Consider the following 20,103-nt stretch of genomic DNA (forward strand, 5'->3'; position numbering starts at 1 on the left):
TGTAGCAGCTACAGCCTTATAAAATGTATTTTTTTAAAGATTTTATTTATTTATTAGAGAGAGAGATCATAAGCAGGGGGAGGGGTAGAGGGAGAAGCAGACTCCCCGCTGAACAGGAAGCTCAATGTGGGACTCGATCTCAGGACCCTGGAATCTTGACTTGAGTTGAAGGCAGATGCTTAACTGACTGAGCCACCCAGGCGCCCAAAACGTATTTCTTAAATAGTAAGACTTGCAAGTCTAAATTACTCTTGATCTGTGGGCTGCAGAATGGATATTGTATTATCAGGCATGAAAACAACCTTAACCTTGTTGTATATCTCCATCAGAGCTCTTGAGTAAACAGCTGCTTTGTGAATGAGCAGTAGGATTTTGAAAGGAATGTTTTCTTTCTGAGTGGTAGGTCTCAACAGTGAGCTTAAAATATTTAGTAAATCATGTTGTAGACAGATGTGCCATCATACAGGCTCTGTTCCATTTACAGAGCACAGGCAGGGTAGATTTAGCATAATTTTTAACGGGCCTCGAATTTTTGAGAGGGTGAACAAGTATTACTGGTTTCAACTTAAAATTACAAGCTGCATTGGCCCTTAGCAAGAGTCAGCTTGTCCTTTGAAGCCAGGCTTTGACTTTTCCCTCTAGCTGTGAAGTCCTAGATGGCTTCTTCCAGCATAAGACTGTTTCATCTACATGGAAAATCTGTTAGTTAATGTAGCCACCTTCATTATCATAGCTAGATCTTGATAATTTGATACAGCAGCTTCTACGTTAATATTTGGGGCTTCACTTTACACTTCTTTATTATGGAGCTGCTTTCTATAAATCTCATGAACCAACCTTTGCTAGCTTCAAACTTCTGTAGCTTCTTCACTTCTCTCAGTCTTAATAGAATTGAAGGTAAGATAGGGCCTTGTCCTGGATTAGGTTTTGGTTTGAGAGAGTGTTGTGGCTGGTTTGATTTTTCTATTCAGACCACTAAAACTTTCTCCATATCAGCAATAGGGCTGTTTGCTTCTTATCATTCATGTGTTCACTGGAGTAGCACTTTTATTTTCTTCAAGAACCTTTCCTTTGGGGAATCTGGGTGGCTCAGTTGTTAAGCATCTGCCTTCGACTCAGGTCATGATCCCAGGGTCCTGGGATTGAGCCCTGCATTGGGCTCCCAGCTTGGCGGGGAGCCTGCTTCTCCCTCTACCTGCTGCTCCCCCTGCTTGTGTTCCTTCTCTTGCTGTGTCTCTCTCTGTCAAATAAATTAAAAAAAAAAGTTCAAGAACTTAAAGAACCTTTCCTTGCATTCTTAATATGGTTTGGTGCAGGAGACGTAGCTTTCAGCCTGTCTTGGCTTTTGACATGCCTTCCTCGCTAAGCTTAATCATTTCTAGCTTTGATTTTAAGAGTGAGAGCTGTCTTTTCCTTTGAGAAGACTTTGAGGCCACTGTAGGTTTAATAAATGGCCTAATTCCCTTTTTTTAAAAAATTAAAAAAAATTATTTGACAGCACAAGCAGGGGTAGTGACAGAGGGAGAGGGAGAAGCAGGCTCTCCACTGAGCAGGGAGCCTGATGCGGGGCTCAATCCCAGGAGCCTGGGATCATGACCTGAGCCGAAGGCAGATGCCTAACCCAACTGAGCCACCCAGGTGTCCCTAAATGGCCTAATTTCAATATTGTTGAGTCTCAGGGAATAGGGAGGCCTGAAAAGAGGGAGAAAGATGGGGTAATGGCCAGTTAATGGAGCAGTCAAAACATGTATATTAAGTTCATCATCTTATACGGGTGTGGTCTGTGATACTCCAAAACAATTATAATAGTAATGTCGAAGATCACTGGTTGTAGATCACCGTAACAAATACGATAATAATGAAAAAGTTTGAAATATTCAGAGAATTACCAAAATGTGATACAGAGCCATGAGGTGAGCAAATGCTATTGGGAAAATTGCGCTGATAGACTTGTTTGATTCAGGATTATCCCAAACCTTCACTTTATAAAACAGTATCTGTGAAGCACAATAAAATGAGTTTTGTGTGTACCTTTTTTAAACATCTTTAATATTCAGTATTTAACACAGTATAATCCATCTAGAAAATATAGACAGATCTGTAATATATACATTTTATAGGTTGAAAATGTTTTAGATATAGTGCAAAATAGGTTTTTTTTTTTTTTAAGATTTTATTTATTTATTTCAGAGAGAGAGAATGAGAGAGAGAGCACGAGAGGGAAGAGGGTCAGAGGGAGAAGCAGACTCCCCACTGAGCAGGGAGCCCGATGCGGGACTCGATCCCAGGACTCCAGGATCATGACCTAAGGCAGTCGCTTAACCAACTGAGCCACCCAGGCGCCCCAAAATAGGTTTTTTATTTGTATTTATAAATATTTTGGTAATAAAGGACTTTTTATAAAACTTACCAATTGGCTGCAGGTAAGACTTGGCATGAGAGAGATTAGTGAAGTTAATACATTTAAGGTAGAGAGGAAAACCTAATTATACTGAAATTTGAGACAAAATAGTAAGTTTTAGAAACTTATGTTTAATGAAGGGGCACCTGGGTGGCTCAGGCTGTTACGTGTACGCCTCTTGATCTCGGCTTAGGTCTGGGTCGTGAGTTCGAGCCTTGCTTTAAAATAAAAAAAAGGAAAACTCTTATGTTTAGTGAAATCAAATTTTAAGGGAAGCCTAAGTATATTTGATCATGTGCATGCTAAGTTTTTCTTGAGAAATTGGGTATCAGTTTGCATTTTTAATACATAATAGAAACTCTACTGTTCAATTTATATAGATTTTTATAACATTAGGTTATAGCTTAATAAAAATCATAAAAATTTGACATGCTTGTTAAAATACTCAATGATTTGTAAACATAGTAACACATGTTTTAACTTTAGGATGCCGTAAAAAACTATATGCTATAAGACATCATTCTAATATTAAAATATAATCTCTGTAGTTTTGTTATTTTCCTTTAGGTTGGATGGAGTACTGCTCGTGATTATTACACATTTTTATGGTCTCCTATGCCTGAACATTACGTAGAAGGATCAACAGTTAATTGTGTATTAGCATTTCAAGGTAAGAACTGAGAACTGCAGAACTTGATGAAATTTGATGTTTTCTTGCCATTAAAAATGTTGTTCTCCATTGTAATGGTCTACTTAGGCATGCCCAACATATCAAAGTTGACAAATTAATATCTTTGTTTAGCAAAAGTCATAGGAATGTAAATATGTAGTGTAGGATACATATTTTATGTGGACATTTAAAAGGTTTTTTTTTTTTTTTTTTGCTTTTCATTGAAGAGTGAGTTTCTTTCTAGATCTTTGGATGATTTTTTTTCAGATGAGAAACTATTACTGATATTAGAATAATATAGCAAATTAGAGTGAGAAAAATAATTCTATATGAAAACCACAACGATAATTAACAGGGTTTATAGAGGAGTTGCTTATAAAATGTATGGGAATAAATGAAATTTATTCTTATCTTGGTATTATATACAGAATAAATACTCTTAATTTAGAAGTCTGTCACAGACTTTGCTTCACTGCTAATTGTGTTCTAATTGCACTGATTTTTGGATTATATTAAAGCAAATTGTTAGCCTTGTTTATGTATTTGTATTCTAATTGCACTGATTTTTGGATTATATTAAAGCAAATTGTTAGCCTTGTTTATGCTGTGGATTCTTTTTGGTCTGTTGAAGCTAATGAATGCTGTCTTAGTATGCTATTGTAATGCACATAAAATGCAGAGAACTAGGGGTGCCTGGGTGGCTTGGTTGGTTAAGCCTCTGCCTTCGGCTCAGGTCATGGTCTAAGGGTCCTGAGATTAAGTCCCACATCAGGCTCCCTGCTCAGTGGGGAATTTTCTCCCTCTACCCCTCCCCCCTGCTTATGCTCAGACTCTCTCTTATGGGAGTGTGCTCTCTCTGTCTCTCAAATAAATCTTTAAATTAAAAAAAAATTCAGAGAACTGCAAAGGAAGCAGTAATACTCTGTTGAATGGGTCTAACAGTTTGTTCATTTGTCTATTAAAGGACACCTTAGCTGCTTCCAAGTTTTGTCAATTGTGAATAAAGCTGCTGTAAACATACATTGACAGGTTTTTATATGGATATAAATTTTCCACTCATTTGGGTAAATACCAGTGAGTACAATTGCTGGATCATGTGGTATGTTTAGTTTGTAAGAGACCACCAAACTGTTTTCCAAAGTGATAATACCATTTGGCGTTCCCATCAGCATTGAATTCTTGTTCTTCTGCGTCTTTGCCAGTATTTGGTATTGGCATTGTTTGGATTTTAGTGGTTTTTCAAAAAAATTTTATTCTGAGGTTTGTATATGTTTGGTGTGAAAATCATTTGGCAATGTGACCACGTAGAACTAGCATATAAAAAAATTTTTGTTGTGTACTATGTCAAGAAACATTCAGAGGATAAAATTTGTACTGTAATATAGGCCAAGATTTAGGTCCTCATAATGTTTTATGGATTAAGAAATGATGTAAATTATGTATCTGGTTTATCTTTTAACTCATAGTCTCTTTTTAGGTAATCAAATTCAAATGTGTATATTGGAACTGATTTTGTTTTTAAGATTTTTTTTTTTTTAAGATTTTGAGAGAGCCCATGCGCAAGCATGGGGTAGGGCAGAGAGAGAGGGACAAGCAGACTCCCTGCTGAGTAGGGAGCCTGACTCAGAATTTCAGGACCCTGAGATCATGACATGAGCCAAAGTAGGACACTTAACTGACTTAGCCACCTAGGTGCCCCAAGATATTTTTCCTTAAAAATTGTGGGTTTATTTCCAGGCATTTTTATAATGTGATTAATTTTCTTAAACTAATTTACTCAGTTTGTTATAGTGACTAATGACTTTACTAGTGATTTACCAAGAAGTTTAAAAGCAGTTTGGAAAAAAAAAAAAAGCATTTGATTTGTTTATACTTTAAGAACATTTTCAGTGGGAGCTAAGCATAAAGGCAGTAAGTTTTCCAAGTTTTTGAAAATTCATCATGATAATTTTTACTTTGAAAATCAGAAATAAAAGCTTCTGCCTGTCTAAAACTCATTTGTTATATAAAGAGGTCAGGATAGAGTCATGAAAAACTTGCTCATAGAGTATTAGAGCTAGAAGAGATTTTAAGCATAATCCAAAATCACTTTGCTTATTTTGTGAATGAGTCATGAGAATCTTGAAATGCAAAATTCAGAACAACTAACAAAAATTCGTAAATATAATTCTTTTTCTATATGGATCCTTGTAATTTGATTGCTTTACTGTTTTATTTTCAATGTTATTAATCCAATGAGAGATTTTTCTAGATAGCTTTAAATTGCAACTCTGAACTAGGTCTTGTATCTCAAATGGATTTGAACTATTTATTAGTGGGTTATTTTTGTGAGATTTATCAGACCTTGAATATCTAGTTTATAGAATTTTGAATGTCATGATACTGGAGCTGATTAGTGAGAGTATATATGTTTTTTCTATTTAAACTTTTAAAGTAATTCTAGTGGCCATTTAAGTTACTCAGCCATGGCTTAATAAATTTATTTGTACATATTAGGATGGTGGGGTTTTTAAAAACTTTTAAAAATATATTGCCAAATCTCCTAAGTTACTGGTTTTTTTTCTTAAGAGAGCGTGAGGAGTGGGGGGACGTGGGGGGAGAGGAGAGAGGGAGAGAGAATCCCAAGCAGGCTCCACACCCATTGTGGAGCCCAATGAGGGGCTTGATCTCTCACGACCCTGATAATATGACCTGAGCTGAAATGAAGAGTTGGACGCTTAACTGAGCCACCCAGGCATCCCCGTATTACTTTTTTAAACTTTGTATTTTAAAATAATTTTGTGGATGTAAAGTTGCAAAAACAGTAAACAGAATTTCTGTATACACATTACCCAGCTTCCCTTAATGTTAACATTTTACATAGTACCTTTATTTAATACACATTTTAACATTTAACACTCCTACGAGTGACTATAACTGTTTCTAATAGTGTTCTTTTTTCTGTTCCTGGATCCAATCCGGGATCCCACTTTGCATTTAATTGTGTTATCTTCTTATCTCCTCCAGTTTGTGACAGTTCCTCATTCTGTCTTTGTCTTTCATGACTTTTACCTTTTTGAAGAGTAGTAGTATTAAATTTAAAGATTGTTTGACAGAGCGTGAGCGAGTGCACAAGCAGGGGGAGTTGGCAGGTAGAGACAGAGAGGGAGAAGCAGGATGTGGGTCTCAATCCCAGGACCCTGAGACCAGGATGGGAGCTGAAGGCAGACACCCAACCGACTGAGCCACCCACACGCCCCTTTTGAATGGTATTATTGTTTAGTGTGTTTTGGGGCTGGGGGTGGGGGCGGGGAGAGTGGCATGTTCCTCTTTTTGTGCTGGTGTTTTTTCATGATTAGTTTGAGGTTATACATTTTTAGGAAGAATGCCATACAAGTGCTGTTGTACTCTTTATAGTGCATTGTATCAGGGAGTACTTGATGATCATATCTCATTGCTAGTGATCTTAATCTTGATCATTTGGTGTCTGCTGGGTTTTTCTACTGTAAAGTTAGTATATTTCCTTTTGTAAATAGTAAATCTTACGGGGGAGTTAGAGAGTAAGGAAATACCTTGTTTTTCCTCCAATTTTCACCCACTAATTTTAGTATCTTTCAGTAGATCTTTCTTACAACAATTTTTATTGTGTTTGCCTGATGATTTTCTATTTTCATTGATTGCACATTTATTAGTTGGAGTTATTATGGTAGGAGTTGTCTCCTTCCCAATGGACTCATGGATATTTTCTGCTATGGAATAAAGTCTAATAGTACCGTTTTTTTTGTTGCTCAAATTATTCCAGCTTTCTTTGGCCATTGCGAGCTCCATCAGGCGGGCTACTGTATTTTTTGACATTCCCTCCACCCTCCTGCCACTTTGAATTCTTTTTTTTGAGGACTTTTTTCTTTCAAGCACCACAAGATGTTCCAGGCTTATCTTATATTTTCTCCTCCCTCCTGTTTCTAAGGAAGAAGGTTAGCTATTTTTTAACGAATGATACCAAGTGAAGTAGATATCATAATCTGAAAATTTCAAGTTATGAAAGAAAAACAGGCATATTGATAAGAGGTTTTTGGATAGGTAGGAATATTCAAGATAAGGTGAATGTATTGATCTTTATTTTTTTAAATTTTTATTTTTAAAAGATTTTGAGAGAAAGAGAGTGAAAGAGGGTGCATGAGCAGGGGGAGGGGCAGAGGGAGAAGCAGCCTCCCTGCTGAGCAGGGAGCCCAATTTGGGACTCGATCCCGGGACTTCGGGATCATGACCTGCGCTGAAGGCAGATGCTTAACCCACAGAGCCACCCAGGTGCCGCTGTATTGATCTTTATATATTCATTTCACCGCCACTGGATGCTTCCTTTTTACAAGTCATTATGGGGGATGCTAGAATTTTTATACATATTATTATTTATCTGCCCTCAGTATTTCTGAGTTCTTGATAGAGCATATAAAGCATGTATATTACCAGTGATAATTGATAGTATAGGTGGAGTTTTTTAATGTAAAAAATACTGTGTGAGCTTTGGAGAGAAGGAAAGTTTAATTTTGAGCAAGGATAATTAGCAAAATTTAAGAGTGTAAGAGATGAAGAAAGAAGGAACAAATATCAAACACATACTCGTCAGATAGTGGGCTAAATGGTTTAAGTACATTATAGATAATTGGGAGCTGTGAGATAGATGTCTTCATAGCTCGTTTACAGATAAGAAACTGGGGCTCAGGGAGGTTGAGTTGCTAATGGCTAGTAGAGCTGGAATTCTAGAATAAAGCTGTGTGGTTCCAGTGCTTATTTTTATTCTGCTGCACCGGTGGACTTCTTCCTCCTTTCTTTTACACAGTTCACATACCACGTATTCCTTTTGTTAATATCTTTGTTTCATGTAATGTCAAATTTGAGGGAAGATTTCTTTAAATGACATTCCTACCTGCAGTCCTCCTAGATTTTGTGCTGGGTCTTACCTTGCTCCTCCTCCAGTCTTTTTCTCATTGAAAAGCATGTATGTTGGGGCACCTAGGTGGCACATTTGGTTGGGTGTCCAACTCTTGGTTTTGGCTCGGGTTGGTCTCAGGCTCGTGGGATTGAGCCCTGTGTTGGGTTCTGCACTCAGCATAGAATCTGCTTGAGCTTCTCTCTCCCTCTCCCCGTCTCGCTCATGGGCTTGCTCCCTCTCTCTTTCTCTCAAATAAATCTTAAAAAAAAAAAAAAAGAAAGAAAAACATATATGTGACTCTCCCAGATAAGTTGGTTTTGCCCTAGTGAAGATAAAGGGAAAGGATATTCAGGGAGGATAAATTTAGAGCTAAGAGAAATTAGGGCATGTTTACAGAAGAAGGGAGAGTCTAGTTTGATAAGAGGAAAGACAACTCTGTGTGCCTAGAACAGGTCAGGAATGAGTGGAGATGGCAAGTAATGTTGAATTGGAGGGCGGGGAGCCATTAACTTCATAATAGGAAGTTTAATAACTTTCTTTTGTTAACTTCCTTTTAGGATATTACCTTCCAAATGATGATGGAGAATTTTATCAGTTTTGTTATGTTACCCATAAGGGTGAAATTCGTGGAGCAAGTACACCTTTCCAGTTTCGAGCTTCTTCTCCAGTTGAAGAGTTACTTACTATGGAAGATGAAGGAAATTCTGACATGTTGGTGGTGACCACAAAAGCTGGCCTTCTTGAGGTTGGTACCAACAGTGAGCTAATGATTTATAAATTTAAGAACAGAGCTCATGTTGGCATTTAAAAAATTCAGAAGAATAACCTGAGACTCAGATGGTTTTTAACTAAAATGGTAAACTTAGAGTGTTGTTTTTGAAATGTTTTACATTTCGTCCTGTCACAGGTTATTGATTGCACCGTGCAGAGACTGCCCCTAGGGCCTTATCAGTATTTTGTGCATAGTAGATGTGCAGTAAATAACTATTGGGTTAGATTTAAAGGTTTCCTAATATTACCTTACACTAACTTTTCTTCTTTAGTGGTTGCCTAATCCATTGATTATAGAATAGTACAGGTTTGGGTTGTGAAGATGGTGTATAAAGTAATAAATCTAACTGTAATTGGATGTGAACTTCATTTCACTGTACCACAAGCATGCTCTATTCCAAGTGTGGCAGTGAATCAGGGAAGATTCCAGTCTGAGTTTAGATTGAGCATTTAGAATGATTTCCTTGTTCATTTTATCAAATGAGTGTTGTGGGTTAATCATAATTTAAAGAGAAAACGTGAACATTTTTTTAATTGACTATTTGGGAGGCATTGCATTGGCTCCAATAGAAGTTTACTGTATAGATAGTCTAATAATGCCTTATGTCTTAAGTTTTAGAAATCATTGAAGGACAAAGTAGAACATTCTTATTTCAAGATTTCAGTATCTAAACCTAAAAAGCTAGAATGTTACATTTGAATTTCTGTGAGAAACAGCTTATTGGTTCATTCTATATTTTTGGTTAATTTACATTCATATTTAATCTGGCAGGTCATTGCTTTTTCTTTATAGTCAGATGTTTTTTATATGTAAATATTTTATGCCTTTGATTATATTTTATTTCAAAAACAGACAAGAGAAAAAAGATAAGGTCATAGATATAATACTTTTATTAGATAGTCAAACTAAGAAGGTTAGAAGGAACCAATCATTTTTTATTGTGAATTCTTCTATATCTTCCCTTCCCTTTCCAGAAATTCCTTTCTTATCTTAAATAAAGAAATGTAACTTTTATAGGGTGACTAAAACATTTTGTGGTGACAACTGCCAGATGATCAAGGTTTTCAGCCTGGTATTTGAATGCTAGTCAGAGATGGTGGAACAAGCCTAGCTCTTAAAAAGAATGCAGTTAGCATTTATATTGCAGTTTTTTGAATACTTGTTAGACCACCCTGATTTCAGGGCCTCCAAAAAAAAAGCATTTAGGCATCTGTATCTTTCCTTTCCTAAGTTAATTGGGACATTACACAATTTATTTCACTTCTTCCTATTCATAAGAGGTACTTTATAAAGAAAATTTAAGTTGCTGTCTATTAGGTGCAAATGGCTGAGATAAAATATTTTTATTCTGAACAATTTTTTGACAAGTCTTTTAAATTTCCATTCATCAATTGTTGACATTGAAGGGTTATGTCTTTTTTTTTTTTTCCACTTGATATGTGAACCTTGACTGGATCTTAGAATTTAAAAAATAGATATTTTGGGGGGATAGTGGGAGATAAATAACTGAACTATCCATTGGATATTACAAAGTTATTGTTAATTTTCTTATTTATGATAGTGGTAGTGGTTGAAAAGGAGACTCCTTTTTAGGAGATCCTTGCTCTGAGTACTTAGGGGTGAAGTGTCTCCAGTTTCAGATGGTTTAGCAAAAAACACAAAAAGCATAAGCAAGTGATAAAGGGATATGAAGTAAACATGGTGAAATACTAATAGTGAATTTAGGTGATGAGTGTTGATTTAAAATTTTAACTTTTGTAATGCTTGAAAGATTTCAAATACAAAATTGGAGGCAGGATTAGACTTCTATACATTTTTATCTAATTTGAATTCCTTTTAAAAATTTCTACTTAAGGGGCGCCTGGGTGGCTCAGTTGTTAAGCGTCTGCCTTTGGCTCAGGTCATGATTCCCAGGATCCTGGGATTGAGCCCTGCATCAGGCTCCCCTGCTCTGTGGGGAGCCTGCTTCTCCTTCTCCCTCACTTGTGCTCTCTAGCTCTCTCTCTCTCTCTCTCTCTCCAATTAATAAATAAAATCTTTAAAAAAATTAAAAAAATAAAACTTCTACTTAAGATTCAGTAAACTCTTGGGGCACCTGGGTGGCTCATTCGTTAAGCGTCTCTGCCTTCAGCTCAGGTCATGGTCCCAGGGTCCTGGGTTCGAGCTCCACATTGGGCTCTCTGCTTGGTGGGAAGCCTGCTTCTCTCTCTCCCTCTCCCCCTCCCTCTGCTTGTTGTTCCCTCTCTCACTGTGTCTCTCTCTGTCAAATAAATAAATAAAATCTTAAAAAAAAAAAAAAAGATTCAGTAAACTCTTCAGAAGGTATGTGTCGGTTAAGTGAATCACAGGGACAAATTGGTTCTTTCATAATGTTTCTATTGTACTATGTCAGGATATAGTCTCACTTTTAAACTGCCAGAAAGTTTAGAGCCAAAAGATGTTTTTTAAAAAGTAAGGTGTAAAAGAAGTTTATTTTTGAGGGCATTTTACTCCTAATGTTTTCATTTGGTCTGATGGAAGAGATATAAGAGTCAATAAAAATTTGTAGCTCCTGAGCTTTCATAAGACCCATTTTAGAGTTTAATCAGTTTGATTCCATGACCCTGGAGAACTAACTTAGTGTACCAGGAAAACATTTTATTTTAGCTAAATGATGCCTGCTTTGTGAAATTTTCCCTCCGAGTCTTCATTATTCCTTTGTTAAAATCAAAGACTTTTTATTCTAAGAGAAATGTTAACCATTTTATTTACTACTATATTAGGTCCTTTAATGAGTAATTTTTTAGAATCGTGAAGTATAGGTTTTCCTGAATTGAGTTACTATTAGTGTTCCCATAAGAATCAGTTACATTGTTAATTTATTGTTATAGTCTGCATTTTTGTCCTAAAATTTGCAGTTACTTTAAGTTTGTTTTAATTTAGCCAAATAGAGACCATTATAAATATAGCAGCTTTTACTACTTAATACCAAAACTTTTAAGAGTAATGCCATAGATGAAGGCCTTATGTAACATGTAAGGAAGTTCTTTTTTTTTTTTTTTTTTTAAGATTTTATTTACTTGACAGCAAGAGAGGGAACACAAGCAGGGGGAGTGGGAGAGGCAGAAGCAGGCCTCCCAAGGAGCAGGGACCCTGGGATCACGACCCAAGCTGAAGGCAGATGCTTAACGACTGAGCCACCCAGGCGCCCCTGTAAGGAAGTTCTTAATAGAGTCAAAGATATCTCATAGCTTTGCATTTAAGAAGAGGTACACATTTTTATCTTGAGTATTATTCAAGAAAAACCCAGAATTAAGTCAACTATGAAACAGTGTGCCTTAGTTTTGCTACTAATTTGAAAATTGATTAGCAGGCAACTTCATAGTAAAATTTACTGATTTTATACCTTCTTTTATTTTTAAAGATTTTATTTAAGAGAGCGTGAATGAGCATGGGGACACACAGGTCGGGGGAGGGGCAAGCAGACTCTCCACTGGGTAGGGAACAGGATGCGGGGCTCCATCCCAGGCTTCTGGGATCATGACCCGAATCAAAGGCAGGTGCTTAACTGACTGAGCCACCCAGGTGCCCCTGATTTTATACCTTGTTTTAATGTTGTTCTCTTTTGCCCAACCAAAAGGTTTAAATTTATGAGTCATGAATTTTTATTTACATATATGATTCATGAAGTAGATTGTATGTAAGAGTTCTTTTTATGAATTTCTTCACTATTTTTTTGAAATGGAAAACTGAATAACATTTTAGGATTCTAGAAAAATCAATTTGAGTTTTTGTTTTATAGTTGAAAATTGAGAAAACCATGAAAGAAAAAGAAGAATTGTTAAAGTTAATTGCTGTTCTGGAAAAAGAAACAACACAACTTCGAGAACAAATTGGAAGATTGGAAAGAGAACTTAACCATGAGAAAGAAAGATGTGACCAACTGCAGGCAGAGCAAAAGGTTAGTTGTGTTTTATGTAACTGATTGGAATTGATAGTATATTGTCAGAAACCCATTTTTTCAAGAACTGAACCATGAACCAGTTAAAGCAAGTAAAAACTGTTCTTAAAAAAATGGCATTTAGATACATACTTACAGAAGGTTAGTTCCTATCAGTTTTCTGCTGTAGCTTCTTTTATGTTGCAAATGGTTAAAATACTTCGATTATTTGGTACCAGGCTTAATGAGGTAGTTCCTGACGCTGTTTCTCTATGCTTTCCATCTGATTATAGAATAATTGATTTGGGGGAGAGGGTTTGGAAATATAATTAGGAGTGATAAATAGTGAGTAAGGGGAAGATAGAACAAAGTTAAAATTACCTTTCAAAAAAGCAGAATTCAATGAAATAAGATGTAGTATTAGACAAAATTTTGGAATCCATGATGTGAGAAATGCTATAAATTATCCTAAAAAAACACATAAAGAAGTATACGTATAAAACAGTATAGTTTCATTAGAAATACAAATGGATTTAATTTAGTAGGTGAAAACAATTAAAGGCAGTCACCTAGTCATTGACTTGTTAGTTTCCCAAGAAAAGTAATTTGTTAGTTTTGACACAGATTCCGATAATACGTTTCATACTCACTTATAACTAGTTAGATATTCTTAGGTCTTTTTACAGGATTAACCTATTGTTAATTAACGTGTTGTTTTCTATTGTTTCATTCTTTGTCCAACAAGGCCTAGAGCAGTTACTTGAACCAGCAGTGCAGTGATTTTCACTAATTTTTATATTCCAGCAGGGTGGTTGTAAATTGCACACCTGACCAGAGGTAATTTACACAAATAAGGGCTTAAATTCTGAAAAGATTTTCTCTTGACTTGTCAGTTTGAGGAGTACTCTTTTGAGTTAGATGGTAAACATAATATGAAGCAATGTGTACAATTGTAAATCTCCTTATAAACATCTGTAACATCTGTTTTTATTACCATTAGCCTTTTTAGTTTAAAAGATGCAGTTACTTCCCCATTTTCCTCTTGGGGGAATACTTAGAATCCTGCAATAAGAGTATCGTGTAGTATAAGCAGGTATATCAAATATTAAAATATAGTATATGTGCCTACCTTGATTGTTAGGACATTCAGATAAATGATTTATTCAGTTGTTGAAACTCCTTGGCTGTTTTGTATACTTATTATACTGTTCTATTCTTTACACTTTTATCTCATTTGTACCTGGATTTGGCAGTTTCCAGAGTGGAATGCCAATCTTTTTTCTTTCACTCTATTACAAGGTGGAGGGGTGGAGGTGAGATAGAAGACAGTACTCATGAAAATGGCCCCATTACAGCATGTACTTAGCCTGTAAGATCAAGAATGCCCTGAAATACGGCCTTTGAGGTTTCAACTCTGATCACCTTGAAATCCAAGGGAAGAATGATGATTGGAAGAATAGGAATGGCAGAATTGGTAGGCCTTCAATTGCGTGAAGTTACTCATGTACATGAGGTCATGCCTCTGGTCCAGTCGAGTATTAGCTGAGATTTAAAGTCTTAGGTACTCTCTGCTGCCCAGGTGACAAGGGTTAAACACTATGGATAAGACCATTCTGAAGAGAGCTAATTCTGACATATTTAGGTTGAGAAAGTGGTAGATTGAGGTCAGGGGATTAGTGAAGCAAAATTTATAGGAGATGGTGGCTGTTGTACCCAGAAGAGGTCTACAGCAGAAGTTTTTATGGCAACTCATAAATCTTTTTTTTTTTTTTTTTTTAAAGATTTTATTTATTTGACAGCGAGAGAAGGAACACAAGCAGGGGGAGTGGGAGAGGGAGAAGCAGGCTTCCCACCGAGCAGGGAGCCTGATGTGGGGCTCGATACCAGGACCCTGGGATCATGACCTGAGCTGAAGGCAGACACCTAACGACTGAGCCACCCAGGCGCCCCAGCAACTCATAAATCTTGATGACAGACATTAATCTTAGGAGGGGACTTCTTCCCTGCTATTTTTGTGTTGGGTTTATACTCTGGGAAGATGAAGTACGTGGAAGTGGTTTTTAAAAGGCTATTCTATGCTGTGAAAGTGGTGATTTATAAAAGACCTGGGGTGCTTGGGTGACTCAGTTGATTGAGCGTCAGACTTTTTGATTTCAGCTTAGGTCATGATCTCGGGATGGAGCCCCATGTCAGGCTCCACACTCAGCATGGAGTCGGCTTGTCCTCTCTTTGCTCTTCCCCCCCAGCACATGCATGTTCTCTCTCAAGTAAATTAATAAAATCTTTTAAAAAACAAAACAAAAAGACCTAGATTGGTTTTTGTTATGTAATAGAGTCTCACTAAATGTAAGTAAATATTATTTTACTAGTTTTCATAATGAACTAGAGAATCGAACTAAAATATGAAATTCATACCATTTTTCTCAGTTCCTAGAAGTGATACTTATATATGTTAAAAAAAAAAAAAAGTCTTAGTTGTATGTTGGCAATTGCTTATTTCTGGGGATAAAATAATGTGCTTGCTAGGAGAAATAGTTCTTTTCATTAGTAGTCATGGGGCGCTTTTTTTTTTTAATTTTCTTTTTTTTACCTCCCAAATCAGTCTTCATCTGGGCAGCTAGAACAGTTTGCTTGTCTTAGTTGGGTGGCTTATAAAATCCATGACATTTCTTGGCACTTGCTTTAAATCTCTTCCATAGTGTGAATTCTAAAAAAACAATCTCGATATAGTAATTTTTTTTTTTTTTCTCTTTGAGGTACTGGGTATATATACTGCTGAATATCTGAAGAACTATTATGTATCTATAATTTCACTTAAAATTTTAGAATGGATAGTTAATTTAGGAATGTTCTGTGGCAACCTTCAGTTTCTTCAGATAGAAGAAATTGTGTTTTCGTTGTTTTATAAAATAAGATTAGCTTGTTACCCATTCAGTATTTGACATACTAAGTTAAATGTTTATAATAAATAAAGTTTATAAATAAAATCTTTCATCTTTTATAAATACTTTTTATTGTACAATGCCACTAGAGAGAACACTGTATTTTGAAAAATAAAAGAATTGGATGTGTTAAAGTTATCAAAAACAGATTTGTTTAAGTGTTATGCTTTTTTTTTAAAAGATTTTATTTATTTGAGCGAGAGAGAATGAGAGATAGAGAGCACGAGAGGGAAGAGGGTTAGAGGGAGAAGCAGACACCCTGCCAAGCAGGGAGCCTGATGTGGGACTCGATCCCGGGACTCCAGGATCATGACCTGAGCCGAAGGCAGTTGCTTAACCAACTGAGCCACCCAGGCGCCCTAAGTGTTATGCTTAAGTATATTCTGGGTTATGTTGTGTAATTGTTTGCTTGAAGGAATTAAGTAGGATTACAAAGTAGATTAAAACTGAAACCAAATAACATCTATAAATTGAGAACTATAAAATACATATAGTATTTTGCCTGTATTTTAATGTGATGTGTTCGTTCCATTATTCACGTATACCCTAGATTTAAAAAAGTAAATTTTGTGTTAGTAAGGATAAATTTTACCTTCATTTCCAGTTCAATTTTAAGTGTGTTTTTTTCTCTATTATAAAAGGCTGATTAATAAAAATAACCCATGTAATATTTAATGTAAGCCAGGTGCTGTTCTGAGTGTTTACATATGTTAACTCATTTACTTCTATAAAGTAGGCATTGTCAAATACACATTTTACAAAGGTAGCACAGAGGGGTTACTTAACCAACCTATGGTCGAACAGTTTGTAAAGTGGTAGAGGTAGGCAGTCTGGCTCCTTCACTGCTCTTAATGACACTCTACTTCTGCCTATAGTGACTAAAGATATGAACTTATCTAATTGATCTTTTTTAAAAATAGCTTTATTGAGATCTAATTTATAATTTACATATAATGTCCAACACTTTACGATATACAACTTAGTGGTTCTTATTAATATTTACAGAATTGTGCATCCATTACCATAACCTAAATTTAGAACATAGTCATCACTCCAGAAGAAACCTGTACCTGTTAGTGGTCATTCTCCATTTCCTTCCCCCTCAGTCCCAGGCAACCACTAAGCTAAGTTTGTATATTTTGGGTATTGCATACAAATGGAATCATGTATGGCCTTTGTGACCTGCGTCTTTCACTTAGCATGATGTTTCCAGGGCTCATCCATGGTGTAATATGCATCAGTACTTTATTCATTTTATTGTCAAATGATATTCCAGTGTATTGGTTAGTCTTTTTTTTTTTTTAACCCTAACTCTACATTTTTCAGACATAAGATTAGTAGTTTGTAGGTATATTCATTGTGTTCTTGTTTCCATTTTGGAGTGCTAGATATGTATTTGAAAATTAGAAGATTAAAAACTGAGGCTCAGGGAACCAGTGATACTGAGTCTTGTTTTTCAAATAGGACTAAAATGAACTGTCACCTTGTTAAGTTTTATAGTTTAGTGTATAAGTTTTTGGAGCCTGAACTATGAATTGAGTTTTTTTCCATAAAATAAATTGTATTCTTGGGTGCCTGGGTGGCTCAGTCTGTTAGTCTGCCTTTGGCTCAGGTCATGATCCCAGGGTCCTGGGATCCAGCCCTGCGTCAGGCTTCCTGCTCAGCGGGGAGCCTGCTTCTCCCTCTGCCTGCCGCTCTCCCTCTCTCTGTCAAATAAAATCTTAAAAAAAAAGAATAAATTGTATTCTTAACTTGAATGTTAATATAAGATGTACTTCAAGGTATTTTTAAAGATTTTATTTGAGAGTGAGTGAGAGAACAGGAGCGGGGCCAGGGGGAGAGGGAGTAGCAGAGTCCCTGCTGAGCAGGGAGCCCAACATGGGACTCGATCCCAGGACTCTGGGATCATGACTTGAGCTGAAGGCAGATGCTTAACTGACTAAGCCACCCAGGCACCCTCAAGGTATTTTTAAACAATTATCTTTGAGAATACTAAAACAGTATTGCTTAAACAATATAAGGAGCATGTTATAAACTAGATAGGGTATCTTGAGATACTACCAGCCATTTGGGAGTTATCACAGGTATAGGAGAGAACAACATGAAAGATTTCTCATTATGGTGGCTCTGGCTAGTGCAGATCTCTTCTGTCTTAATATTTTTGGCTTTCTCTTCTGTAAAGCTGTATTTATCACTGTATTGGATATCCGATTTTGGACAGAGTGGGTTTAAGACATTTAGACTGCTTAATATATGGAATTGCCTCAGGTGCTTGTGTGTATGTGTGTGTCTCCTAATATATGGAGTTGCCAAAAACCAATTTTGAAGCTATGATATCATTGAATTTCTAACTCTTTCTTATTGATTATCATTGTGGAAAAAAGACACAAAGGCCTAATTTTTTAAAATATTTTAATATTTATTTTTTAGAGTGGGAGTGGGGAGGCATAGAGGGAGAGAGAATCTTAAGGAGGCTCCACGCCCAGCATGGAGCCCAATGAAGGGCTCAGTCTCACAACCCTGAGATCATGACCGGAGCTGAAATCGAGTCGGATGCTTAAGCATCTGAGCCACCCAGGCACCCCATAGAGACTTAATTTTAATATTGTAGGAGTGATCGTTATAACTTAGGTGTATATATCAATAAATTTCTTTAAGGCCAGTTTTCATTTTATACCTGATTTCCTAAGTAATAGTTTCAGGAAATTCATAATACTTTGTTTCTAAAATATATTTAAAATATATTTATATAGTTTAAACTAGCTCATAATCTTTGGAAGAGAATAAAGAAACCAGAAATAAACCCATGCATACATGGTCAACTAATTCATGACAAAAGAGCCAAGAACATACAATGGGGAAAAACAATCTTCAATAAATGGTGTTAGGAAAACTGGACAGCCACATGCAAAAGAATGAAACTGACCCACTGTCTTACGCCATACACAAAAATCAACTCAAAATGAATTGAAGACTTAAGACTTGAAACCATGAAACTCCTGGGGCATAAGCTCCTTGGCATTGGTCTTAACCATTTCTTGGATTTAACACCAAAAGCAAAAAATAAACAAGTAGACTAAATCAAACTATAAAGCTTCTGCACTACAAAGGAGGCCATCAACAAAATGAAAAGTGAATTCCAGAATGGGAGAAAATGTTTGTAAATCAAATATGTGATAAGAGGTTACCATCCACAGTTACTTAAAAAAAATCACACAACTGGGGCGCCTGACTGGCTCAGGCAGTAGAGCATGCAACTCTTGATCTCAGGGGTCATGAGTTCAAGCTCCATGTCGGGGGTAGAGGTAATCTAAAATTCTTTATTTTTTTCAAAGATTGTATTTATTTGAGAGAGAGTGAGCATGAACCAGGGGTAATGGGGAAGGGCAGAGGGAGAGGGAGAACAGCCTCCCTGCTCAGTCGGTTAAGCGTGTGAGTCTTGATTTTGGCTCAGGTCTTAATCTCAGGGTCATAAGATCGAGCTCTGAGTTTAGTGTGGAGTCTGCTTGAGATTCTCTCTCTTCCTCTGCCCCTCCCCCCACTTGCTTGTGCTCTTTCTCTCTAAAATCTTTTAAATCTCACAATTTCCATTAATGACATAATTCTTTTGCCAATAATTTGCTGTTCAGAGTATTTAGGTACTAATTTACTAAATTTTACCACCGTATACATTCGAATCCAGAATACCATACTTTTTTCTAAATGGTTGTCCATAATTTTTTTTTTCAGGTGTATTCATTTGTAATCAAAATTTATCTTTTTTTAAACAGAGTAAGTGTGTTCTGTTAGTTTAGATATTTTTAGTGCATGTTTAGCCACACAGATAAGTGGCTTTTTTCTCTGGTTGTTCATATTTGAGAGTTATGACTTGAAGGAATTGCTAATAATGCTTATGGTAAGGATTCTTTAACCTGAGAGGAGGGGAAGAAGTTCACTACATGAATTTGAAATGCCCAAATCTCTTAATCTCTTTTTGCCTCCATTTTTGTGATTGTTTTTATCTTGATGTACAGTAGAGCCAACTTAATCTATTCAAGTTTTACTTTAATATTTAGAATTGTGATTTTTTTGGGCATGATTTGCAAATATTGACCAAATATTGACCAAATTTATCTCAAATTTCCAGTGTTTTTCAAAGCTTGTGTTCTAAATTTTATTTTTTTAAAAGTTAGTTTTTTAAAGCAAGATTTTTAGTTGTTCATGTGTACACTACAGACTTTAATGTCATTTTCATGCTAAGAACAACTTAGCCAAATGGAGATGCTATGCTTTACCAAGACATGAGAACTAGAGGCCTGAAGAATAATCTCTAGCATTTTCATGCCATTAGAAAATAGGTGTGGATGCTGAGAAGCTATTAGGTGCTTTTATGGGTACCAGGAAGAGATTCTAAGACTGTCAGGTTGTATTACAATTAGTGACTCATTGTAGAGTTAACTGGCTCATAGATAAAGCAATAAGTTCATGTTTTGCATTTAGTTGCTTAT

The 20,103-nt window shown here is 36.1% G+C and overlaps 1 protein-coding gene across 2 annotated transcripts in view; it reads left to right on the forward strand.

Moving 5' to 3' along the window:
* Positions 1-20,103, forward strand: part of TAX1BP1 (Tax1 binding protein 1) — an 83,850-nt gene that overhangs the window by 13,148 nt on the left and 50,599 nt on the right. For both annotated transcript variants that reach the window (XM_027573403.2, XM_027573404.2), the window contains exons 3-5: positions 2,969-3,071; positions 8,541-8,728; positions 12,537-12,695. In XM_027573403.2, the coding sequence (XP_027429204.1) occupies positions 2,969-3,071; positions 8,541-8,728; positions 12,537-12,695 (450 nt within the window). The remainder of the gene's footprint in view (positions 1-2,968; positions 3,072-8,540; positions 8,729-12,536; positions 12,696-20,103) is intronic.

This window comes from Zalophus californianus, chromosome 12 (assembly GCF_009762305.2).
Source record: "Zalophus californianus isolate mZalCal1 chromosome 12, mZalCal1.pri.v2, whole genome shotgun sequence".
In the NCBI taxonomy this organism is placed as follows: Eukaryota; Metazoa; Chordata; class Mammalia; order Carnivora; family Otariidae; genus Zalophus; species Zalophus californianus.